Genomic DNA, 26,323 nt, shown 5'->3' on the forward strand with positions numbered 1-26,323 from the left:
TATATATATATATACATGTATGTATATATATATATATATAATTAAAGATAACAAATACAATGATTATTCTTATTTTGTTACCACGTAAGTGTTTTTATTCTTTTTTTGTATGTCAATTCAAATTCATTTGAATTCTTAAAACTTTATTGTCCCAACACCTGCTGACAACAACGCTAAACGGTTTGACGTTATCCGCTTTGAAATGGCGTTGAGGCAGTTAAAGACGCTGTCTTTTTTTTTGTTATTTTTATGATTTAGTTCACTTCAGCTTTTAAATTTTTGCCCCAGAGCTAACATCTGGGCCCAATTTATATATTTACGCCTTGTTTAGCAATTGAACAAAAATGCATCGCAGAAAAGTATAAATAACTGACGTTGCATAATAAGGCCGCAACGGGCCCCGGAGTTGCATAGAGATTTGGGCCGCTTTCCGGTGCCAGGCCCTGCCGCAGAACTGCTGTCTGGTGAGTCGCGAACGCCTAGCGGGTGCAAAACCAGCCGACAAGGTTTGGGTAGCGCAAACTTAATAGTCGTTTTAGCTAAATAAAACGTGTGTTTATAAATAAAAGCTAATTTAAACATCTCTATGTTTTATTTTTTTACTCTTACTGTTGCTATACCGTTTTCTAATGGGACTAGCGTTAGCATTAGCACACGTTACTCTGCACTGTGTTTACAAACAGTTGGCTACCCTCAATGCCAGCAAGTTAGGTTATTTGTTAATATTGCAATCTCTTTCCACAAGCAAACTGTCTTATATTAAACCCTACAGGCGGCATAAATTAAATTTAATCTATTGTTTAAAATTATACTTTATAAAATAGTTTTGCGTGCAAGATATCCATGACTCTGTGCTATGCGATTGAATGTGAACATGTTTCGTTGTTCAGATAGTTTATTAATGTTTATTATTTCGTATCAGGATTTTCTGATTTAACCGTTCAATTGACTAGCATGCACAATTTCTGTGTTTTATTTTCTAAACCTCGATTAGCGGCTACTGACACTTCTCTCTCCTTTTTTCCTTTTTGTTTTAACAGGTTTTGAGGGTTTTTTCTCCCGGCTTAAAATGACTGTCAGAAACGGAGATCTGGAAATCAAGTGACAAATTTGGACTCTCTTTGTAACCATCACATAATCCAGTAGCTTTTACTGTTTTATGTATTTATAATTATTCAATTTGTGCAATAATTGCCTTTTTGCACGTACCAAACAGATACTAAATATGGCATCAGTGCCAGTGTATTGTTTGTGTCGCCTGCCCTATGATGTGACACGCTTCATGATTGAATGTGACATCTGTCAAGACTGGTTTCATGGAAGGTAAGATTTTTGTTGTTTAAAAATATACCTTAAGTTCCAGTTGTGTAATGCCTCATATTTACTGACAGCTGTCTAAAAAAATAGCCATTCATCTGTCTCTACCATTTGTTTAATGGACCCATTTTCTATCCAGCTGTGTTGGCGTTGAAGAGGACAAGGCAGCTGAGATTGACCAGTATCACTGCCCCAACTGTCAGGTCACCCATGGCCCCTCCGTCAGTAAGTTTCTGTTTTACTTACTTTTGGTAGGTAAAGCCCGGCATACACTGTGTTTTCAGGGCGATTTTCCAATCGAGCGAGAATCTTTCGATCAGGCCGACTTTCAGCCTGATCGTGCGTTGTGAGTCGTGTAGTGTACAGGGGGTTATGAATGGCGATCAGCCTCTCACGACCACCTCCCAATCAGGAATCGTGAGGTCGGAAAATCAAACATCTTTGATTTTTTCCCGACCATCGTGGGCAAATTGGTCAGTGCGCAAACAAGGATTCTTCTTTTTATTCTTCCTCTCAGATGTAAACACAGCAGCATGGCAGGGATGCAATGAGTGAAATGCAGTTCTGTCTGTAAAATTGACGGACCGTAGTAGCCACGTTTGCTCAGCCATGTCTTTTTTCCAAATACTTCGTTGCCTTTTCTTTTCAGGGCTTTCATCACCAAATTGCCAGGGCAGCGCGTTCCACTGTAGTGAGCTTAATATTCCCCTTCTACTTGTTTGGCTTCTGGATAGACGAGTCAGAGCAGCTCCGTCTCACTGCGGAGCTGAGTCCGACATGCTTTTTAGTCGTACAGTGTGAGCAGGTCGATCCCATGAGAGCGTCAGGCCAAACATAAATGTTGAGCTTTGAGCTGACACTGTACGACTAAACCCTGCGATTAGTCGTATAGTGTGAGCAGCAGCTGCGTGCACAGTGTACGCTCGGCCTAAATGAAAAATGTAAAAATCAATTAGGGGTCTCAGAGTCTAGAAAGCACTTTTTGTGAACTTGGTAATTAACCATTTTCCTACCAAGGTGCTGAAATATCCCTTTTACTTTGTTGATGTTGGCTGTTTACTAGTACTAAGGTATATCAGTGTTTAAAATAAGTTTTCATGTTAAACGTACTGAGCTGCAGAAGTTTGAATATTACAACTCTGGCATATGTTGCTTCAGACTTGTTTCACCTGCTTCAATAGTTGAAAGCTGAAAATAAACCATATCAAACAGTCAAAATGCACTGCAGGAATACTTGACGTGCTTCCACCATAGACTTTGTATGTAATCCAGACACACTGTTACAAGAAAGACAAATTAGCTTTTTTTTAAATAGTTAAGGTCTTAAACACTTGTGTGCTAGGGAGTAGATTAAAGCTTTATCAAATCAACATTTAATGAAAATTACATTTAGCAAGCTATAGCACGCTGTATCCGAACAGTGGCAAATACCCTAGGATTTGGTTTAACAAAACTGCAGAGCAATAATAGTCTGCACAATGAGCCCTCTTAAAAGCCTACTAAATTTTGTGGATGTTTTCTTTTTTTGTTTAATTTTTTTGCAGCTATATCAGAATAGCGTTGATTTTGAAAAAAAAAGCATGTTTTACATAATTTTAGTAACAACTGAAATATTTCTTCTCTGTTTAGAATTAAAAAGATTGGATCGTGTTAGATTTTTTGTTCTAAATTTGTGTAATTACTAACGTTAACCTGGGATGTTATCACTTAATTACCCTGACAATCTAATATCAGCCCTGATTTGATTATTGACATTCAACTTTGAGGTTCTGTTATTATTTTCCTGAATAATCATGTAATTTTTTTTTTTCAGTGCGCAAACGGCGTGGAGGCAATAAGCAGACAGATGGAAATACAGGTACAGGAAGGGACCCCAGTAAGCCTGTAAAAACAGGGAGTCCACAGTTTGTCAGGGAGCTTCGTAGCAGAACATTCCCTAAGTATGACACTTTTCTGATTATCTTTTTGTTTATTAATTTATTCAGCCAATCATTTATGGAGTAGCAATGTGTGTTTAAATTTTGAAACATCACATTTTCTTGTGCTTTTTTGTGTGTGCAGTGCTGACGAAATCTTGCTGAAGCCATCTGGGGCTCAGCTGACGGTTGACTTTCTGGAGGAGCATTCTTTCAGTGTTCCTGTCATGGTGTTGAGGCGGGATGGCTTAGGGATGACCCTTCCTCCATCCTCGTTCAGCGTCACTGATGTGGAGCACTACATTGGTACATTTCTCTAGTTAGATGTCTCTGTGTAGTTGCACTGCATTCCTAAATGTATGCATTTCTATATGCAAAAATATTGGTTGAGCAAAACTTTTTTGGCTCATCTGAAGCTAAATGTAAAGCTTCAAATGAGACAAAAAAAGTTTGCTTAACCCTGAATTACAGTTTATTAGGCTTATTTTATCACGGCTCTAGTTTTCTACCCTCTCTCGTTTCCTTCATGTTTAAAAAGAGGGGCTTTGTTATAGCACCTTTATTTCTCTAGTTTTGCTGCTATAAATAATTTAGGGGTTTAATTATGAGTTCTGCTTTAAAAATAAAATAATATGAGAATGTGAGATCCCTAATCATACAGATCTTTGATTTGTTTTTCTTATTGCTCCCTAAAAATGACTTTAAGATGTTCCTAATATATTTGGTTTCTTACGACAGAAGACACTATTCAATTTAATTTATTTATATAGCCCTAATTCACAGCACATTTCAACTTAAGGCACTTTACACAGAAAATCATTCGAATCATGATGATGGGTAGGTTAAATGTAGGGCTGCAACTAACTATTATTTTGCTAATCAATTAATCTGTTGATTTTTATTATTTATTTATTTTACTTTTTTGATTAATCAATAAATAAGTGGAAAGCAAAAGGTTCCCTAAAGAAAATTTTTTAAAAAGACTTTAACCAGGTGAAACTTAAACTTTTCCACGAAAGGCGTTATGGATAGAGCATATTGACAGATCAAAAAAGTTTTCCTTAATGCAAAATGTTTATATATATTTTTTTTACAATTTTGATATAATTACTGCTCTAAATGGGTTGCTCTGTCAGCTAAAGTCATGCTTTAGAGTCTCAAGGCTTCAGTTAACAATTATTCGACTAAGAAATTAGTTGACGATTAATAATCAATTAATCCGATTAATTCTTTCAGAAATAGTTAAAAGTTCTGTCTATGGAAACCCAAATAATTGTATCCAGACATTGATTTTTCACAATTCACTGCTCCTGGATGAGCTTCCCTATTCCTATCTAGACAAGTAAAGTGTCTATTACAGTTGTGGGACTTTGTAGAGATCATTTCTCATCTTTAGTTCTGTTTTTGTTTCTTTTATTAGGTTGCTTTTTTTTATGGACAGTTAAAGTATAGTTACATTGTTTTAAATAAATAAATTTTATTGGTGGTTAGAGAAATAGTATTTATTTGTTCCTGTGTTGTGTTCCTTATAACATTTTGCTCTAAAGTTTCTAAAATGCGTTTGATTGCAGGTCCAGATAAAGAGATTGATGTTATTGATGTGGCTCGTCAGTGTGATCTGAAGATGCGACTGGGAGATTTTGTTGAATATTACAACAGCCCTAATAGAGACAAAGTGCTCAATGTGATCAGCCTGGAATTCTCTGAGACTAGGTAACCAAAATAAATTACAAGTCAAACCTGTAGAGGACTGTTTGGGTTGGCGATTCTTTATGTGATGTTTTTAATTCGATATAGGCTCTCAAATTTGGTGGAGACTCCCAAGATTGTGAGAAAACTTTCCTGGGTGGAAAATCTCTGGCCTGAAGAGTCTGTTTTTGAACGACCAAATGTGCAGAAGTACTGTCTAATGGGGGTGAAGGACAGCTACACAGACTTTCACATTGACTTTGGTGGAACTTCTGTATGGTACCATGTCCTTAGGGTGAGAAGACTTTTTTTTATATTGTTTTTAGGAAGTTTTAACTTCTGTTTGTCATTATAATTAAATAAACACTATTTTTAAAAACGTGTTTTTCTATTCTTAGGGCGAGAAAATCTTTTATCTGATTTCTCCAACCCCAGCCAACCTGGCGCTGTTTGAGCGCTGGAGCTCCTCATCTAACCAGAATGAGATGTTCTTTGGGGATCAGGTTGATATGTGTTACAAGTGTTCTGTCAAGCAAGGAAACACACTGTTCATACCCACAGGTATTAAATGATACTTTTATTTTTGATGCATCAGAAATGGTTGTTTTTTTATTTCTGTGCGCTGTGAAATACTCTTTAATTAGCTGGACTTATTTCTCTAACTACTATGCACTTCACTGTTTTAGTCTTCTATGCATACAAATAAATGGACAACCCCTTTACAAATGTGTTTGACATAATGTGGACCCAGTTTAAATGCTTTCACATTATTGATTTCTGTTTTACAGGATGGATTCATGCTGTGCTGACTCCAGTGGACTGCCTTGCTTTTGGAGGAAACTTTCTACACAGTCTAAACATTGACATGCAGCTGCGGTCAGTTTTCTAATCGCACTCCTCCTCATTGCAGAATATTATTGCTAATTTTTAATTAAAGTTACAAAAACACTTAGATCATTACTTTATAGTTCATGAAATATGTATTTACATCCTAGATCATTTGGACTTTCTTTTGAAGGAAAACAGTAGATTATCCTGATTGATGTAAGGACACAAGAAACAGGGAAATTAGTTTTCAATGCAAGCCAATAATTCTGCTAGATGACTTAAGGCTATGTGCACTATATGTTTATGTATCTTTATTTATCTTTTTCTAGTATTATTGTTAAAGCACTGAAAGAGCTTATGATAGAAACATATTTTGTAAAGAATCTTTCTATCCAGATTGGCATGTGAAGTAGTGGAAGAGCAAGCGCCCAGTATACAGATGTCTATTTTGGATCCCGAATGTGGGACCTTAGCTGCATGTCTTGCTCTGTCTAAATCCGCCTGTTCCTCCTCTGATTACTCTGAATAAAGGATCTAGCACAATATATTCCAAAAAAGTAATCATCACATTAAAAGATGCGTGACTTTTTATTTTACTCCCTTTATTAAATCAAACTACACCATTCTTGTTATAGGCCTGTTACAGTTTCTTTAAATTCAATGGAAACAATGCAGCCTACTAACCACGCTTACGTTAAATGGATAGAAGCTTCAGTGTGTCTTAAAATGCCCTTAACACGTTAATTCAGTGTTTAGGGGCTTTAAACCGAGACAAGGTTAAATTCACTAGTTGTTCTATCCTTTTTCCCTGCTAAATTCCTGTTTACTTCCTGTTACCATCAGTTTAATCATCAACCAAGTCTTTGGAAAGTCTGTAGCCTCAGCCAATTTCCCAGCAATCAGAACTTGATCTCTTTTTATTTTTGTGCCAGTACATATGACATGAAACAAGATCAGTTGACTATGTACACAGGTGTGTTATTCTAATAATCACTAATATCCAGTTTTTGCTTTGGGTTCACTTTAGGGCGTATGAAATAGAGAAGAGATTAAGCACTGCTGAATTGTTCAAATTCCCCAACTTTGAGACTGTATGTTGGTATGTGGGGAAACATCTTCTTGATATCTTTAGAGGTGAGAACAATTAATAAATATCTAATTATGTTGAATTTTTATGTGAACTATAACCAATAGTGTGATTTAATTCATTGAATGTTGTTTATCCTCCAACAGGATTGAGAGAAAATCGCAGACATCCTGCCAGTTATCTTGTTCATGGAGCTAAGGCCCTAAACAATGCCTTCCGCACCTGGACCCGCAAAGAGGTAGAATTTCCCTTCAGGTTTTATGTTTTTAAAGTATAAGGTTTTATGTTAACAGGTTTTTATTAGCTTGTTAAAAAAATATATTGTTTCAGTGAAAACTCAATGATTCGATTGTAGAGTTACATTTTTATCTTAACTATTGCAAAAAAGCAATTAAAACTAATTTAACTGGATATGTCAGTGATATAATTTACCTCATAAATTTCCATTCCTGATTCTTATTATTTTATGACAGGACTTAAACAGTTAATTATTATTTATCGTATATTGAAATAATTATGAAAAAACTTAAAATTATTAACCACAGTATAAAGACTCTAAACCATAACATTTATTAAAAGAAAAAAACTTTTGATATAGGAGACAGGACTGTAGAAAAATGTAGAGATTTTTCATTAACGATAAAAAAAAAAAAAAAATTCTCTGTTTATATTCTCTATCCAGAACTCAAGTGGCATAGTTCTAGCTTCACCTGGGTCAAGTTCTGAAAAAAGATCTCCTCTTATGTACCTTTTGCTATCTGATTATTGATCAATAAAAAAAAAAAAGAAAAAAAATTTCAATTAACAAAAGATTTACTTGCACCCTAGTCTATTACAACAAAAATACAAAATAATGTATATGAACATTGAACATTTCTGTCCTTTTTTGTCACGTATTATTTTAATTGCTTTTATCCATATAGCTACATTTTTGGGAAAGATTTGCTCCTAGTTAATATTTTAATTAATCTGAATTTGTCTTTGAATGTTGTGTAAGATGAATGATGGTAACTTCCTGCTTTCAGGCCTTAGCGGAGCATGAAATGGAGATACCAGAGACCATCAATACTCAGACATTAATAAAAGACCTGGCAAAGGAGATTCGTCTGGTGGAGGTAATATTTTATTTTTTAGAAATTCATTCACACATCTTTTTATAAGCTTTATTATTATAAACTATACTTTTTCTTCATTAGGATATATTTCAGCAAAACATTGGTCGCACAGGACCTCCGTTTCCTGGTGCTCCACTCTCTAAAGCACCGCTGAGCATCGCTCAGAACTCTGGTCGCCCCCCTGGAAAAAAGAAAGGACCCAAGCCTAAGGAGGTGTTGGGGGTGTTTGGGCCCCCTGGAACCAAAAAGAAAATCCAGAAAGGGCTCATTAAGGCAGAAGTAGGAGAACTTGAGCTCATTGAGATCCACGCTAAACATACCCTCAAGAAATTTCAACCTGGCAAGTCGAAACATAAGACAAAGGTATGTAGTTTTCACTTATTTGTTTTATAGAATGTAATTGTGTATTTAACATTTCATAAATGTTTTGCTGCTGTTTCCAATGTCTATTTATAGCTGGAGCTGCCATTAGATGAGTTTGAAGGGAAGATCAATAAAAACAAGCTCAAACTTGTCTTGACCAATGGAAAAATTCAAGGGTAAATAATAAAGCTCATTGGTAGTTTCCTGGGGTTTTTTGTCCTTTTTTTTTTTTTTTTTTTTTTTTTTTTTTTTTTTTTTTTTTTTTTTTTTTTTAATACTATGCTTGTTTTTTCTTTACTGACTTAGTAAGAAAGATGGTAGCAGTAATGGTGCCGGAAGTGCTGGAAGCTACAAACACCTTGCCACAGAGGGATCCAGTGTTTCTGACCTGGAGTCTGAGGATGAGCTGCAGATAGATGAGACTCCTCCTCCGCGACGCAAGTCAACCGGACCGAACAAGAAAAGGAAACTAAGCGGCAAGTTTTGATTGCAAAGTACCACTAGAGGGCAAAGTTCAGTTTTGTGGTTTCCAAGGTAAACTAACAGTGCAGTATTGTTCATTCAGGTCTACCAAGGAAGTTGCCCAGAGCTAAACCTTGCTCTGACCCTAATCGCATCAGGGAGCCAGGAGAGGTAGACTTTGATATAGAGGTGAGTTTTATTATAGTATGTTTATATAGTATGTTTAATTTTTTTATTTTATTATGTTTTTGTTTGTATGTATGTTTCAAGTATGAAACAGAGTATGTTTCAAGGATATGTAAATTTAAAAGATGAAAAAAGAAAAAGCTCCAGCTGTTAAGCTTTTGTTAAAGATACTTTTTCATTTTACCTTTGTTACAATTTGAATAAATCCTAATACTAAGCTTATATATATATGTGTGTGTGTGTGTGTGTGTGTGTGTATGTATGTTTGTATGGTGTGCATGTAAGGGAATGCCTATTCAATAATGATCAAGTTTTTGCTTACCCTGACATTATTTCATTTTAACTGTTAAGATGGTACTATTCAACTCTTCTTCGTGACTAACATTTGGCTGATTGCATATGTTTCCTCAGGAGGACTACACAACTGATGAAGAGGCTTTGGCAGCTCATGGAGTTAAAGGAGGTGCAGGAGGAATCCTTGACTTGTTAAAAGCCAGCAAGCAAGTGGCAGGTTTAGATTCTGCTGCGCTCAGGTTTGTTGGCTTAGGCATTGATGTTTTATTTCTTTTTCTTTTAATAGTTGTGTATGTTTTTATGTTAACAGTATTACTTTGGACAGTATATATTTTTGCATTTTAACAAATGCAAAGGAGAAACATTAATTGAAATAAAAACAAAGTTGTTTTTATTTTGCATTTTAATATATAATATACCTGAGGTTCTGCCCTTTAGAAGATGTAAATATCAGAATAGCTTTCATAGAATATTCTTTGTCTAAAATGACTTCCCATGTTAATATTGGACTATTATTAAAAGAGGGTTTAATACCAAAGAGTAATGTCATTGCTATACAAGGCACAGAGAGATATCTGTCTGGCAGACAGACACCTAAAGTCTTTCCTTAAGCAGCGTGCTCTATCCAAGCATACTGATAGAAAGTTGACTGAAACAAAAAAAAATGGTGTAAGAAAATTCAACTAAGGTGTATAATTTAAGATTTTTTATTATTATTATTATTGATTAGCTCCTGTAATTAATATCTTTCTGCTTTCCATTTAGTGAGGAAGCACCAGCCTCTCCCAGCACCCGAGATGCCATTCAGGGTATGCTCTCCATGGCAAACCCTCCTTCCTCATGCTCTTCATCCTCCTCTTCCTCTCCCTTATCAATCTCTGGAGGCCTGACAGAGGGATTAGCAGCTGTCAAGGAAAAGGGTGGAAGAACAGTGTGGGTCACGGGGGGAATCAAGAAGTCTGCAAATCTTGAGAAAAAAGCGGTGATTCAGCGGCCTGGTAAAAGGACAATTAAAAGGCCAGCCCGTCACATTAGTGATGAAGACAGTCCAGATGAGCAAGAAACACTGGGAACTTGTTTTAAAGACTCAGATTATGGTGAGCACCATAATATAGAGCCTCTATTTCTCATAGGAATTCTAAACATAACATTGAAGTGTATAACACTACCTCAAGTTAAGATTTGTCAATTCTATCTAAGTTTACCCTTCCTTGGAGTCTGATGAAGAAGATCACATCAGCAAGACGAAGATGAAAAGGAAGAAAAATTGGGATGACACACCGTGGAGCCCTAAAGGTATGCATCTTTTTTAGTCAGATTTATTCCAAATCTTCCTGATGGCGAATGTATAATGGTCACTTTCACTGACAGCAAGGGTGATGCCCACGCTTCCTAAACAAGATCGACCAGCCAGGGAAGGGGCTAGAGTTGCCTCTGTAGAAACCGGGCTTGCAGCGGCTGCTGCAAAGTTGGCACAACAAGTGAGTTATTAAAGAACACTGTTTCTATGACAAACATGCTGTTGGGTGGATGGAAAAGGTATTGTTGTTTCTTTCTGGTTATGATTCAGGAACAGCAAAAACCTGCTAAAAGGAAGTACACCAAAAAGCAGCGTCCTCCTGCTCCTGTTGTCAGTCCTCCCCCTGTCCAGGCTGAGACCAGCCCACCCTCCCCAACACCTGCTCCGGAGTCTGCAGCAGATGACAGCCCAGACAGGAGGATGGATTATTTCTCTGCCAGTCTGTTGGACCATGAATACACTGCTGGACCAGGACCTTTTGGCCCTGGAGGACCAAGGGGTAGTGGTGCCATGGCCCCCGGTGTATTCCTCTCTTCGCGACGACCTTCCATGTCACCTCAAAACAGCAGCTCTCATGCTGGTTTATCTCCTGCAGGTTTAGCAAGCCAGGGGATAACAGGAATCGGTCAAGGTAGGGACAAATCTTAATAACCAGATTCGGAGCTTTGTTTTCCACTTTTTCAGTTTCTGTTCTTTAAATGTTCTGGTTATTTTTGGACTTTCCTCCAGGTAAGCGGCCAAAGAAGGGTCTTGCAACTGCAAAACAAAGACTCGGAAAAATCCTAAAAATTCACCGCAACGGAAAACTTCTCTTGTAAGAGATGTAAGGTTGCAGTTGATGACATTAAAAATAAAAGAGGAGGCCTCTGGATTTGGTCTGAAGAAACAAGAGATTGTTATCTATATAGTTTGTACTTTTGTTCAGCTGTTTTCGTTAGTGTTCAGCTTTCAACATATCTTGTTCTTCACAAAGTTTCTGCCAGACTCTACTTACCGGTATCTGCATCAAAATATTATCAGAGGCACATTTGACTTCAAGTGGAATCACTGTAGTGTGCTGGAAGCACTCTTTGTGTGGTCATTTATTTTGTTGCCACATATTTGTTATTAACAATAGGACATTTTTTTTTATTTGATGCGATTAGGCAAGACTTTTAAAAGGGAAAATGCTCATATAGACTCAGTAGTTAATAGTTGTCTATAGCTGTTTTATCCCTGATAAATATTTTACTCTGAAACCCGCAGGTGTGCTAAACCTCCCATTGCAGACGGTATACTACATATTCAAATTTCTAAAGCTCTTAAAATTATCAAAATAATTCTCAACCCAACTAAATTCAATGACAACCATCATTTAATTTTATTTATTCTTATATTTATTTACCAAGGCAGAACTTATTAGCCTGTTTTAATGTAGCATGTTTTTGTCACTGTTTTGATCAGGAAGGTTCATTTTAAATATTTCAAAACATGTTGGGGGGGGTCTTTCCACCGCTAATTTAGATTTTATTTTTTCTTTAGATTTTAATTTGACAATGTAAATATTTGTATTATTTGTAATTTATATAGTAAAATAAAAAAAGAAAAGGAAAAAAAGAGTAGTTCCCTGCATGTTGCCGTAATTTGATCACAAAGTTTTGGCAGCTCTCTTTGGTCAGATTTAGAAACATTTTCACAGAATGTATTTGTCAGAAGGTGTTGGAGGTGTAGATTTAAGAGTAAAAATATTGTGAAGGTGCAGGATATGAATAATATGTAAATATATGTTGTAATTTAAGTTCTTTTGTAGTTCAAAAACTCTCATTTTTAATAACTTGTACATGATACATTTTCGGGTAAACATAATAGTTCTTTTTTATATTTGTATGCATTAACTGTCATTATGTTCATGTTGTCTTGTTAGTGCAATGTTAGATTTGTGCTTAAATAGATGCTCTTGATAAATTTTATCCATTTAGTTTTATATGGTTTATATTCCCTTCTGAGTGTTCTGTGTCTCCTATTTTTTTTCATTAAGTGTTTTGCTATAACCTGGAAGAGTTCAAAGTTCATTTGAAGAAAACCTTTTTATAGAAAAAGAAGTTAGATTTATTCGGCAAGTTGATGTTTTATTTTGCTCATCATACTTCAACCTTCTGAAAATTTCATTTTTTCTGACATTTGGAAAAGAAAGGGGATTTAGGTATTTTTCTGCTATACACAATGAATATTTTGTTGTAATAAACACATTACTCATAAATGCTTGTTTTAAAGTTTTTTATTATGTATACTAGAATAAAAAAGGCACCTTTTTTAGCAATTAGAACAATTCCTGCTAAGATTTTGTGCTGATGTTTTACTAAAAGAAGTTCTGGAAACTATTTTTAAAAAGGAACGTTTAAAAGAAGAAGCAGCTTTATTGCCATTGTACAAGATAAAATGAAATTTCATTTTATCATCATTAAAATATGCTATTTAATAAATAGGCTGTAAATATTAGAGCAAAAAAAAAAAGTGCTGTAGTCCATTTATTGGACTTGGAGGAGATGGTGTGAGTTTCTGTCCACCCTACAGAATTTTTATAGCCATGTTGGTGCAGGCTTACGTGACCACTGGCAGAGGGAAAGCTGGTTTAAAAACACGGTACTGGATGGGCTTGAATCTGTGTAGCTTGTCAAAGGAGACTGCTTGAGTAGATCTCTAGTGAGGTTAGGGGAGCTCTGCAGTTTCTGCAAAGCAGCTGGCATACCAGACTACAACAGGTCAGGACAGGAGAGTGGTACAAGAACCATGTGTTATACTTCAATATTGAATTAAAATACAAACTTTTTGTTATTAAAGCATTAAGAGGTATTGTTCTATATATTTTAAATCTGCTGCTGTCCAACTTTCTTTTGTTTTTCACAAAAATATGCAAAAGAAAAAAAGTTTGATCATTCTGAATGAAAATATTTGAATGAGTCGACTGATAACTGGTCAGGGTGCCACAATATAAACAAATAGATCATTTTAAGAGAAAACAAAACTTTTAAGTTCCCAAAAATCTGTTATGAGGTAAAAGATATTTCTATACAATAATCTATTGAAAACATTATGTAGAGTATTTGGACTATGCTGACAAAACTTACTCTTAATATTCTTAGGTCAACAAATTTTACCTTCTACCTGTATGTCTAAAGTTCAGAGAAAGCAGCATTTGGAGCGATTCAAAGAGGACCTGCAGCCTTAAGTCTACAAGCCTTGTTCTAATAACATAGAAGGTCCACATATCAGTCCATGATGAAGGATCTGTTGTGATGAGATCTCAATCAGGAAGGTCCTAGAGATACCCCTTTGGCCCACCTGAGTGGGCACACAAACAGATATTGGAACATCCTGCCTTTTTCTTAACCCTGTGAAGTTAAAAACATTATCGGCATGTTTTAATGACCCACTGTAATCTAGAGAAAAACATGAGGATCATGTAGTCTGCCTTCTTTGATATGTTCAACACAATTCTGCTTCATTCGCTAACAGGTGGGTGCCACCTAAATCAGATTTTGAGACAGAGAGAAGCTAACCAGGGCAGCATCACCACAGATGACTGTGCTCTCCTCATTTATATACATTTCAGACTTCCTGTACAAGACAGCCCTTTCTTATAAATGCTAGGGCTACTTTTCTGCTTTTAGTTGTATCAGACACAGACAAGAAACTAAGCGGTGGTTCACCAAGATAATGATTTTAGAAGGCACAGGAATATGCCAAATATTTCCATAATTGGAAAGGAAGTTGATGTGGCAGAGAACTAAACAACTCTGTGTTCATCTAGACCTAGACTGGAAAAACCACAGCAGTGAAGCTGTATACCAGAAGAGATAGGCAATCTGTACTTTTTTTAGTGAGCTTAGATTCGACAGCTTTTTAGGGAAATGTTGATGTTGAGCCAGCAGAATCAAAGCCAGTGATTTGAAAAGCCAACAAAGTGAACACTAAGGCTGGTTTTGTTTTGGATTTTGGAGAGAAGGATGCTTCATAAATGAGAAAGATAATGTCATATCTGTGCAACCCTTTCATTAGACTGTATCTCAGATTTGGATAGTACTAGTTATATTTCCTCAGTTACATTTACTTCTGTAACTTAAAAAAACAACACCTTATTTTTACAGCATTGTACATTATACTTTTACTTGGGTAAAAATATAAAATCTCAACTCCTATTTGAGTAACATTTCTGGCTACTTCATCCATTATGAGTAACGTTACTTAAGGAAAACAAGCTTGTTTAAAAAAAAAAAATATGCACCACTGAGAGACACACTTTTTTTGTGCTCAAGGTTATTTTCCATCCGCTGAGTCTCCCGAGTTATTTGGAGGCTGAGTAAAAATATAGTTAACATTATACTGTAATTTCAGTAACTCTATTGATTTTGTATTTTTTTATCTACGTCAATGTTTTATTGTGTAAATACTGTATGTTCTATACTTATTTTTACCTTATTATTTGAAATGCCAACATTTTTATATTAAACTGGGTTCATTTTTACAAGATTTTGTAAAAAAAAAAAAAAAAAAAAAAATTAAATCAGTTGTGATCATGAGAACTTAGTATAGTATCAGTTTGTATATCATACTTCACAGTATGTCCTCTGGGAAGAGACTTGGCAGCATCCAATTCAAGTCCAGCAGATTCCAGTTTCTTCCCCACTGCCATTAGACTGCTGAATGTTGTATAAAATGGGGTTATTAAAAAAAAAAAAAGAAAAAATTTTGTAACTTGTATACAGTCGTATGTGTACATTTATCACTGCTGCACTTTAAAAAATGTAAATGTCTTTAGAGCTGTACTGAACAAATTTTCTTTTTGTATACACTCTGTGTACAAATTGACAATAAAGTCTAAGTCTAATAAAAAGTTACTCACTGCTTAATGAGACTTTTTACCATTACTTTTTAACTCTTACTTAAGTAATTTCTTTAATGTCTACTATTTAATTTGACTTGAGTAAAATATAATGAAGTGGGGCAACTCTTACAATTTTTGGGTACTCTACCCACCTCTTATCCCAATAACTTATTCAGTCTGGGGTGTCTTCCAATCAGTTCAAGGTATGCCGTTCTCTACCCACAGCCATTGCACAATAACTATTCAAAGAAATCTAAACTATAATATCTAATTTTCATTTAGGATGATATAGTATTTTTGTACAGAATTGATTGACTTTCCTGATTTTGGTAGATTGAAGATTGATTCACATGTAATATATTTCTTTTTACTTAATTTCTCTCTTTTTTATTTTTTTTTTACTGTACTTTCGGTTTTACAGTTCTTGATTAGACTGTGACAGGTGGTAAATTAGTAACCCATTTCCTTCATCCCAATGAAAGATTGCCTTGTAACAACAATCACAAGGGAGTTCCCTAGTTTGCCAGCAGCAGGTATTCTCGCGAGAATCTAACTATCCTACCACATTCTAGTGCAAGATGGAGAAGTAGATGTAACACCGCATTTGAGGTAAGCAGAAAGGCTTATTCTGTACTACCAGTGCCAGTCTGGGTTTCTGCTATGTTTAGGGACACATTTCTTCCAGTCTCTAGCAACAGTTGTTAATGAAACCCACTGCAGAAACTAGCATGTGCTAATGGGTAGAGTATAAATCATTAGCTATGTATACCGCCATGATCTGACGGATGGAGCATTCTGCGCAGCTCTTGGTGCTAGCCTGTTAGCTTTCCGACGCTCCCAAACATATACCCGTCGCACCAGCACTGGAGTTTGCTCTCTATAGGTATGTGAGGGGCGGTAAAAGTCAACGCCTGGACAATAATTTGGCCTAAACCTTCGCCTGTGTAGTTGGTTGGTGTGAAAATTAGCATATGTCCCGGTGTAACGTCCCGGAACTTGACTTCTCGCTATTGGCTAACGTTAGCTTTCAACGTTGAATGAAGCCAAAGGAACGTCGCGAGCCATTAACGTTAGCGCAAACATTAGCTTGAACTGTTTAGATAGCAGCCCTAAAAATTAGTAATTTTGTGAAAAAAATCGACTAAGGCAACTTGAATTGTTGTCATGTTGTTAATATTCTATATGTTTTCTCAACTTTTTAAGTTTTTGTTCTCATGAAGGACTTCTCTGACCTGGTCTGTGACGTATTGCTAATAACAAATTGTGCAACGGTTGTTGTTATAAAATATTTACATTGAGAAGCGGAGGCCCACTGTGTAAGATTTAGATCAGGTCGCGATAATCGTAAATGAGAGTAGTCAGACCCATTATAATGTAGCCTAGACAAACTTAGTTTAGTTACACCTGTTCACCTGCATGAAAAGGAAATATCTCACCGACCAATGACGTGACGGTGGCTGAGGGTTTGAGGCACGTGATAACAAGAGGAGATGCTGAATGACTAAACATATCGTTTGCATTGATTTTGAATGTTTTCTTCTTGTTTCGGTGTTTGCTATGCTAGGCGAAGCTGACAACTCGGGTTGCAAACATATGCCAAAATGAAACTCTTAATTTAAAATATCAAACCACACCACCTGCTCCTTGGATCTATTGACCAAAATTGACTGATCAATGTGTATAACTTTCAGGTGCAAGTCAGCAGATAGATTTAAAAGCATGACTCCAGTCTCCATTCCAGCCTAGTAGTTGACAACATTAATGTTTTTGACCCAATTTCTAATTTATTTTTGTTCCCTGAATGTTGCATTTCTACCAAAGCACATCTCACTAAAGTTGGTAAAAGTAGATTACCTAGATAAGATGTAATTGCAAGATCTTGTGTAAAAAGTTCCCCAAAAATCTGACTGTCTCCAGTTGCATCCCTCATTGCATCTGTGTTAAAAATCTTCCTTCATTAGTAACTCAAGCTTACTTTAAATGTACTTCATTCATATTTCAGTTACGGTCATGAGAACTTTACCAGGTGGAAACCCATTTGTTAAATAATTTACTCCTTTATTCTTGTGTTTCTTCTTTGTTATAAAATCTTACATAATACATTTTAATTTAATTCCAGAAACATGCATATTTGGATTGAATTTTCACTTAAAGGTATTTATTGTAGTCACATAGGATTTTATGGGACTAGGTCGTGCGACAGTTGTTAGCTCTGTTGCATTGCATCTAGGAGGTGCTAGAATCAAATCTAAATTATGCCTTTCTGTCTGAATTGCATTTCTCCTTTACATTAGTGGGTTCCTTCTGAGTACCTTGCACTGTCTGGGGAGAAAAAAAATCCATAATTGGTTGATGGGCCAATATAAATTGCCCTTAGATGCAAGATGGTGCATTCAAGGTACATTTGGAATGTTTACACTAACTTTGACAATCAGCAGTCACCCAAGCAGCACAACATTTATTAAATTTTTTTTTATTCTGGTTTGCTGACCACATTGGTTAAACTAGACCTGAAACCATTAATTGGATTAATTATGATAAATCGATTATTTAAATAATCATGACCTAATATAGTAGTCAGTTAATCCTTAACTGGAGTATAGAGACTCTAAAACATGCCTTTAGCTGACAAAGCATCCACTTATAGAAGTAACTATATCAAAATTCTAAAAAAAAAAAGTATATTTTGCATTTATGTTAAAATCTTTTTCATCCTTTTATATGCTCTATCCAGAACTCCACAGGTCTAAAAGTTTTAGTTTTACCTGTTTTAATTCTGTAAAAATATTCTTTAAGGAACCTTTTGCTGTCTGATTATTTGATTAATCAAATAAATAATCAATACATCAGCTGATTAGCAAAATAATCTTTAGCTGCATCCGGTGCAGTTAACTGTGGCAATATTGCTTTAATTCATTTTGTGTTTTCTTTTGTATATGCTTATTTCACTATATTATGCTTTGAGTTTATGTATCAGTGAGGGATTTGTTATCTGATTTACAAACATGTTATTTTTCAGATTGTGTTAAGAAACTTAAAAGCAGTCCAGTGGAATGTTGAAGCGGTTGAACCAAAGTGTTTTCTGGTGAGTACCTCAAACAGGCTTTTAGTTAGGAATATTTCACAGGGTATATACCTTGGCGTAACTTGGCTTTAGGCTTAGCTTATCGTTGGGGGGTCCGGGGGTATCCCTGAGTCTAAAATTTTGAAATTTAGACTCCCTGAAATGCTATTTCCTACATTTTAAGGTGGAATACAGTTAGCTTTTTGTCTTTGTTACAGAACTTCTTTTTTCCTGATTATGGGAAGTATGTGTTCTTGACTAGAGGTGAAATTTCAGAAGGAAGACGTGAAATAATTTTTAGGTACAATATTATGTTTCATAGGTTTATTCAAACATTCAGAAGGTGCAATGCTATGTTAACACTGCACGCCATTAAAAAAAGCATCTGCTACTTCATGTTTGATGCTTTACAAAGGTCAGATGTGTACAGATGCATCTGATGCTTATGCTACTCTTGTGTTCAATGGCAAAGAGTGGCTTTGCTATATTTGCTGTGATCCGTGGGTAAAAAGAAGGTTTTATATATATTTATATATAAATATATAATTTTTTTTTTTTTTTTGAGTTCTTACTTCACCAGTGGGTCGTTTTATGAACAGTAGGCTGACAGGAAAGGGGGTATGAGAGAGGGAGAGAGACATGCGGGAAAGGACCACAGCGCGGATTCGAACTCTGTTCGCCCGCATCGAGGACTGAGGCCTACATACATGGGTTGTGCACGCTAACCACTGCACCACCAAATCACACCCAGGTTCAATATATTTTGATTTGAGAAATTCCACCTCAAAACATTGTCTGTACAGTCTGGTCATCAAGTTTACAATTCTGCTTTAAATTATTTTGCTATTGGAGCTCCTCTGACCCCAAGATACTGAGGGTTTGCTATCATTGGGAAACCAGCCAACCGCTGCCTCAGGCCCCGTCACCTCTTGGGGGATTTTCCTCTACTGTTTGTGGCGGCTGGAAGTAGATGTTAAGAGTTTTTTTTTTTTTTTTTTTAGGTATTTGGTACAAACTCCAGGCAGAAATGTTGTAGAATCAGATATCATGGTCTGAACACAGTCAGCACTAATATGCACTAATTATTTAGTAAATGTTATGACTAATATTTCAGAATAAACTCGTCGTCATCTTCATCTTTATCCGGGACCGGATCACAGGGGCAGCAGTTTCAGCGGACTTCCCTCTCCCCAGTCACCTCCAGCTCTGCTTGGGGAAGCCCTGAGGCACTCCCAGACCAGCTGAGAGGCATAATCTCTCCAGCTTGTCCTGGTTCGTCCTTGAGGCCTCCTCCCGAGGCAGGCCTCGAGAGGGCATCTGAATAAGATGTCCGAACGTCCTCAGCTGACTTTTCTCGATGTGGAGAAGAAGTAGACCTACTCTGAGCTTCTCTCGAATGACAGAGCTCCTCACCCTATCTCTAAGGGAGAGCCCAGTCCCCCCTATGCCGAGAAAGCTCATTTCAGCCGCTTGTATCAGGTCACGACTGCCCTGTCGAAGTTAAACACGCACTGGAAAAGAGTCTGACTTAATGCAAGCAACTCTTACTCCACTTTTACTGAGAGCATATGGCGCCTAGTAAAGGTCCCCAACTCTGTACTCCTGAACCCTCCCCACTAGGCACCATTATGGACACTGTTGAATGTCTTCTTCTGCAATAGGCTGCTGTTGAATGGGATTCCTGGTGACAGCGTACCGCCTGTATGTGGGTGTCTGAGCGGCTCCGACAGAAATAATATTGGAAGGCAGGATGGTAATCTGGATGAACTGACTGCACAGATTAAGTTTTCAGGTGGATTTTCCCACTTAAAAACATATTAAAACTACTTTATTCCTACTGATCAAAGCAAATATAGCTGCCAGGCAAATGAAGGATAGAGACCCGCAGCCGCGCAGCCAGAGCAGCAAAGCTGCTTCAGCCGCGCGTCAGAACTAAACTGGTACAAGCAGCAAAAAGGAAGCAGCAGACATGATTTTGCTGCTCCTGCTGCGTCCGGTGTGAACGCAGCATAATCATTGCGAACAGTGCAGCCATTGCTGTGTCTCAAAGATTTTTTGCAGTCTTCCAGCTGAGGCGACATTCATTATTTGTCAAAAAGTGATGGTCTACCAAAAAATGATTAACATTGCAAACTGTAGCAGCTGTGATGGGCAGTAAGCTACCACCGACTTTTGAAACTATTATTTACCCTGCATTTTTAAACACTTTTAAACTAGAGACTAATCCATTTTTTATATATATATATATATATATATATATATATATATATATATATATATATACATACATTTTGTAACATATTTGGTGTAAGGAATTGTGCTATAATAAAATGTTCATGGGCTATTCACATATCAGGGCTTTCTAATAACAAATCTAAAATATAACTTTCACCGCATCTGATGGTTCAATAATATAAATAGTTGATTAAAAATAAAATATATATATCTGTTGTTGTCCTTATATAATTATTTATTCAATAATAGATTAGAAACATTTTTTTTATTGAAATGTGGTTTATTTTTGTTCATATATGGTTCAGATTAAAACGCGATTCATTTCATTTAATTAATTAGAAACCCTGTAATTAACTCTATTAAAATCCATCTCCCTACACAAATTTAATTCTATTAATTTAAGTTGTAGGAAATAGCCTTTTCACTTTAATACTGTTAATTTTTTACTCATTGTAAAGTAAGTGGAGCAAAAAATATTAGCAACGTTTAGAAAAAAAATTAATCTCACAAAACTGTTTAGTACCCATTAATTCCAGGTTCAAATGCATTTACTTTCTTGAATATTTTGTGGGGCAGAAATAGAAGTATCTTTGTTATTCTCGGTAAGTGCACTATTCATTTTTTTTTTTGCTGCAGCAGCTAGGTCGGTGACTATACTACCAGACATGTGGCCCACATTAAAAACAGTTACGTGTTGGTAATTTAAGACTCGTTTTGTGGCCTTTCTGATTCGCAACAGTGTTCTGACTTGATGGTTAAATTGTCCTATTTCACATGAAGTTATATATTTTTGCCTAATATGGAAGGTTAATTGTATACTTCCTAACGACAGCTGATTTAATTTTTTTTCACCCCCTGTTTTTTCTTTTATTTATTTATTTTTTTCTTTTTTTTTTTTACCAATTTCCATAAAGGTTGAAACATAAATTACTGGCCTCAAAAAAAAAAAGTATTTTGAGGCCAACATACTTGGTTTTGATGTTTATGTAGACGCATTTGTTTTTTTTTTTAATATCAAAACCTTATCGATATACAATTCACATTTAGATAGCATCTCTTAGATTTATTTTCAGTGATTTGAAAATGATAAACAGCCTTGCACCTGACTTTAGAAGTTTGTCACTAAAATGTAAATGTGGATAAATTCTGAAGAGCAGTTCAATGGAGTTTTCATCTATACCATCCTACTCTGACCCACAAAGCTTTATTACTGAATGAGGCATTCCAGTTTTAATTGACATGCTATTAATATGTAGACATATAAATTGTAATATTTTTTTAGATCTAATTGTGTTTTTTTAATTTTTTTATTTATTTAATTTTTTTGAGCGGTCTTTAAAGGTAGTGGGATAAAACGCATTCTTGTAAAGGAGAGAGACATGGTGTTCTTGCTTATGTAGTTTAATGGGGCCAAATGAAAATGACACTGCTTATGTTTATTTAAATATTTAATTGTACTTATTTTCTCGTTTTTTGAATTGACTCTACATGTTGTTACTGGGACGCGTTATAAAGAGGGATGCTGGACCATATTCTTATGTGCTGGACCAAAAAAAAAAAACAGCGGCTACACACTCACAGCAGTGGTACCGTTATTCACTTTTTGCACACTACCCCGTCATGACAGTGCCAAGAGCTAATGGCTTTGAACTATGGAAACAGGCGCGGACACAGTAACCTACTGGACGGGTGAATATACTTTTTGTCAGTCTTAGTTTTCAGCCATCAGTTTGTTCGATCGCAAATAAAAATCAAAAACGCAGTGTCACCAGTCCCACAGTGATTCAGCGACTCATTTTGCATTTCGGGTCGGTGCTACTCCAACTGTCGCTAGCGTGCTAGCTGTAGCGCGTGCCGCGACGTTATAGCTGGTGAAAACCAGACAAACCGAATCCTAACGACGATTGTTCGAGCTGTTCAGGTATTTCACACATTACCGCGACAGTGTCGTGGTCTACAGAGGGGTTTTTGTTGCTCGGTTTCTTGCATGAGCCGGAACAGCCTAGCAGTGTGTACTACTGGGTCTTTTGTGGCCTGCAGATCCCCGATCTGTATTAGTGAGGAGTCCGGTCTTGAGAGCTTGGTGAACCTGTGTCATGCTATTTGACAGCTTTGGCTCCAAATGTCAAAACCGATCGAGTCCTGTTCCGATAATTTGGAATAGTTGGTAGTTTATTACAAAAAGGTATTAATGCGTGGTTTGTTTAGATTGTACGGCTAAAACGTTGGGATTTAAACAAGATAACGTTTAATAGTTTAACCGGTAGCTTGCTGTTAGCTTGTCAGTGGTTAACATAACCGTAGAAATGTTAATTGGGTTGGCCACTAACTAGCTCATATTTGGGTAGTTTTGCAAGAGTTGATGCTCGCTAATCGACTAACAAAATCTGTTTTGATTAATTGTTAATTTTTTACTGTTCAACACTGCATTTATAAGATTGGGCGAAGAACATTATGGCATGCTATGGTGAGGTTAGCTTGTTAGCAAGGAGGCTATAACTTTGAACAGCGTAATGTCGGAGTGTTAATGATGGTCAAATACGCAGTCGAGTTTATGTTTGTGGTATTTCACTCTGGTCTTTTAACGTTTTTAATATGTATTTGTTTAAACGATGGAACCCAATTTAATTTGATTAACTCTGTGTCGCATGATGGTTATTAGCTAACTGCTAATGTTCTGCTATGGTCTGCTTTGTGATGACCAGACGTCTCAATCTCGGATCAATTTTGCAATTCATTGACTTAAATTAAGGAGCAATTTTGCAAAAATAAAAATTTGGCTAAGACACATTTTCACTTCCTTTAATTGTTCTTTATAGATTTTGAATCTAGAGCTAGTATTAAATCTTTTTTTTATTTGCTGGAAATGATGTCCCTTTAAAATAAATTAGACCATGTCAGTAGATTTTCATGACACAACCTTTATCTGCTTTGGTTTCTGATTTGAGGCATAATGTTGTTTACAGGTAACCTGACTGGAACATGCTCTGAATTGGGTATTGCCAATTAACTTTCTGTAAGTATGTTTAACTTCTTACTCCAACAGTTCAGTTGAACTGTCCATTTCCTATTCATTTTGTTCTTTTAAATAAGTGAATACTGTAATCTTCTTTATTTATAAATCCTAAAACTTTTGTTGGATAAAGATCTTCTTCTTATATACTTAAATTCTTTATAGGAGCAGCAGGCAGAAAATCTCTACAATGAAGGTTGACAGAAGCAAGTTAAAGAAAACACCTACAGAAGCTGTGAGTATGCATAATATTATCTAGGATGGTCCTCCCAATGTTGTGCCCACCTGAATTGATGCCTAAAGATGAACAGTTGACTCAAGGGAGCTTTTTTTAGTCAAAATTGTTGCTTACCATGTTTTGGGAAAGGCATGCATTGGCTTTTAGCTGCATTTCTTTCCCATTGTTCTTCATTCTTTAACAATGAAGAACTGAGGTAAATGAATAGATAATCAATGAATACTGCAGTGTCTTTTATGTTAGTTTTTAAATTGTGTTTTCAATTTTTATACTCATCTGTGTAATTCATATGAATAACTTTGTAATGACAATGGTTTTTTTTTTCAACAATTACTTTGGACTATTGTGGTTAGATTGGCTGGTGGGGTAAAATAATTAGGCCTTAGTTTGATCTTGTTCTGTTAATCAGAACTAACTCTTTGATGGTCAGCTGCAAAACAGAAAGAAGTTAATTGTGCTGAACACTGGTATTTCTTCTATTACATCTGTTACTAAGTCCTTTAAATAGTTCTGAATAGGGTTGGGCAATTAAATGCTTTTGCAATTTATTCACAATTTAGCAAAACACAATTTTCAAATCTCAGAGGCACTCAATTTCAGTCACATTACATTTAAAATGAGTAAGATAAATTAGTTAAATAAATTTTTCCCTCCACCATTTAAGGTGGTGCTAATATGCTAAAAAACTACACAGAATGGAAGAGACAGTTTCAGGAAGTAGGAACTTTTTCACACAAAGTTTACAGTAAAGACCTGAAACAAGGTCATAAATAAACTGAAGCCCTAAAGTTAAACATCTACACGTTGTGCTCAGGTAAAGGGGAATTACAATGAAATCGCTATATTGGTTGAAATTAATTTAGATTTTTGGCAAAATCGTTCAACTCTAGTTTTGAAGTGTATTTGGGGATTTTATCTTGTATTTGTAGGGGAGCCCATCATTTATTAATCTTAAGGAATAGTTGGAATAATGACCTTTGCTAAAGCATCTAACCTTTACTTAATATTCATAACCAACTATGTTTATTTATTACAAACAATTTTCTTCTATCATGTTTGACTTTTAATGACTAAATATGGTAACATATTCTGTAGCTTAAAACATAAGAATCGTGATGTTATGTTTACTTATGTCTACTTTTAACGAGATACAGATTTGTAGAGCTATTCAAAAGTGTTTGATTCATTTCAAAGACTTTCCTTTTATTTTCTATTCGGAAACTACAGCCAGCTGACTGCAGGATCCTTATAGAGAAGCTAAAAGCATGTCATGATGAGCAGCTTCTGGTTGAACTGCAGCAAATCAAGACTTGGAACATTGGCAAGGTACTTTCCATCAAAACTGAAAATAAAGGAATCTTTTCATGTTTTCTGTCACGCATGCCTTTTTGACAACTGTCTTGTGGTTCTTGTGTGCCTACATTACAGTTTGATTTAAAATGCATATCTAGCTGTATCTACTTTTTTATATTTCTGTTGGTGTGTTTTTGTCTCTATTTTAAAAGCGAACATATTGTTACCGTATCATTTCTGTTTACTCTTGAGCATCCTTTCTAAAAATAAATCTAGTTTAAACCAGTTGTTTAAACAACTCTGCTCTCAGCAATAAAAAAAAAAACATTTAGGGCAATGTTTTAAGGTTTTTTTGATCTGTTTTTGTTTTGGTCAACAGTGTGAGCTTTACCATTGGGTGGATCTGCTGGATCGCTTTGATGGCATTCTTTGCGATGCAGGCCAGACAGTGGAGAATATGTCATGGCTGCTGGTGTGTGACCGTCCAGACAATGGACAGCTCAAAGCTTTGCTTTTGGCAGTGCTCAACTTCACAGCTCTGCTCATTGAGTATAGCTTTTCTAGGCATCTCTACAGTTCCATAGAGGTGAGCTCATATTTTTTTTTCTACCGTTATGTTTTATTTATTTCTCATTTCAAAAGAAAAATTTAAAACATAGTATAACCATCTTTTATATCGGCTGTCACTCATTTGCAGCACTTAACCACCTTGTTAGCATCATGCGACATGCAAGTGGTCCTGTCTGTGCTGAACCTACTGTACGTGTTCAGCAAACGCTCCAATTATATCACAAGGCTTGGATCTGATAAAAGAACACCTCTCCTGGCTCGTCTACAACACCTGGCTGAGGTTAATTGAAGGCTACTCTTTTACTCTTCAGCACAAATCTAATTGTCATTTTCATGAAAACATTGTTTTAATTGGTCTTCTTCTGTTTTGCACAGAGTTGGGGTGGGAAGGAAAATGGCTTTGGTCTGGCTGAATGCTGCAGGGATTTGACCATGACGGTGGGAATTTTACTCTGGCATTTTTATACCCTGGTTTTTTTACTTATTTGC

The 26,323-nt window shown here is 35.9% G+C and overlaps 2 protein-coding genes across 10 annotated transcripts in view; both read left to right on the forward strand.

Moving 5' to 3' along the window:
- Window positions 1-179: 179 nt before the first annotated feature.
- phf8 (PHD finger protein 8) lies at window positions 180-12,790 on the forward strand. Its single transcript, XM_015377965.1, has 22 exons — window positions 180-464; window positions 1,041-1,323; window positions 1,457-1,542; window positions 3,131-3,257; window positions 3,379-3,539; window positions 4,805-4,946; window positions 5,031-5,217; window positions 5,321-5,483; window positions 5,711-5,798; window positions 6,778-6,884; window positions 6,984-7,075; window positions 7,863-7,952; window positions 8,034-8,315; window positions 8,409-8,491; window positions 8,622-8,791; window positions 8,881-8,966; window positions 9,375-9,496; window positions 10,023-10,354; window positions 10,458-10,553; window positions 10,629-10,738; window positions 10,828-11,188; window positions 11,287-12,790. The coding sequence occupies exons 2-22, from the start codon at window positions 1,226-1,228 to the stop codon at window positions 11,373-11,375; spliced, it is 3,072 nt and encodes a 1,023-aa protein (XP_015233451.1). The 5' UTR covers window positions 180-464; window positions 1,041-1,225; the 3' UTR covers window positions 11,376-12,790.
- Window positions 12,791-15,988: 3,198 nt separating this feature from the next.
- huwe1 (HECT, UBA and WWE domain containing 1, E3 ubiquitin protein ligase) overlaps window positions 15,989-26,323 on the forward strand; it is a 43,820-nt gene continuing 33,485 nt past the window's right edge. For 7 of the 9 annotated variants that reach the window (XM_015377913.1, XM_015377922.1, XM_015377920.1 and 4 more), the window contains exons 1-8: window positions 15,989-16,030; window positions 18,441-18,506; window positions 23,687-23,736; window positions 23,899-23,968; window positions 25,199-25,297; window positions 25,644-25,850; window positions 25,962-26,114; window positions 26,210-26,272. In XM_015377913.1, the coding sequence (XP_015233399.1) occupies window positions 23,924-23,968; window positions 25,199-25,297; window positions 25,644-25,850; window positions 25,962-26,114; window positions 26,210-26,272 (567 nt within the window). In that variant the 5' untranslated portion in view covers window positions 15,989-16,030; window positions 18,441-18,506; window positions 23,687-23,736; window positions 23,899-23,923. Of the gene's footprint in view, window positions 16,031-18,440; window positions 18,507-22,273; window positions 22,410-22,619; window positions 22,642-23,686; window positions 23,737-23,898; window positions 23,969-25,198; window positions 25,298-25,643; window positions 25,851-25,961; window positions 26,115-26,209; window positions 26,273-26,323 lie in introns of those variants that run through there. The other 2 variants (XM_015377914.1, XM_015377916.1) reach the window with 2 other exon arrangements.

This window comes from Cyprinodon variegatus, unplaced genomic scaffold (assembly GCF_000732505.1).
Source record: "Cyprinodon variegatus isolate N-32 unplaced genomic scaffold, C_variegatus-1.0 Scaffold161, whole genome shotgun sequence".
Taxonomy (NCBI): Eukaryota; Metazoa; Chordata; class Actinopteri; order Cyprinodontiformes; family Cyprinodontidae; genus Cyprinodon; species Cyprinodon variegatus.

Coding starts and splice junctions, on each gene's coding strand:
- phf8 (XM_015377965.1), top strand. CDS start 1,226: ATGGCATCAGTGCCAGTGTATTGTTTGTGTCGCCTGCCCTATGATGTG. Junction 5,218..5,320: donor TATGGTACCATGTCCTTAGG/GTGAGAAGACTT, acceptor TTCTATTCTTAG/GGCGAGAAAATCTTTTATCT. Junction 6,885..6,983: donor TCTTCTTGATATCTTTAGAG/GTGAGAACAATT, acceptor ATCCTCCAACAG/GATTGAGAGAAAATCGCAGA.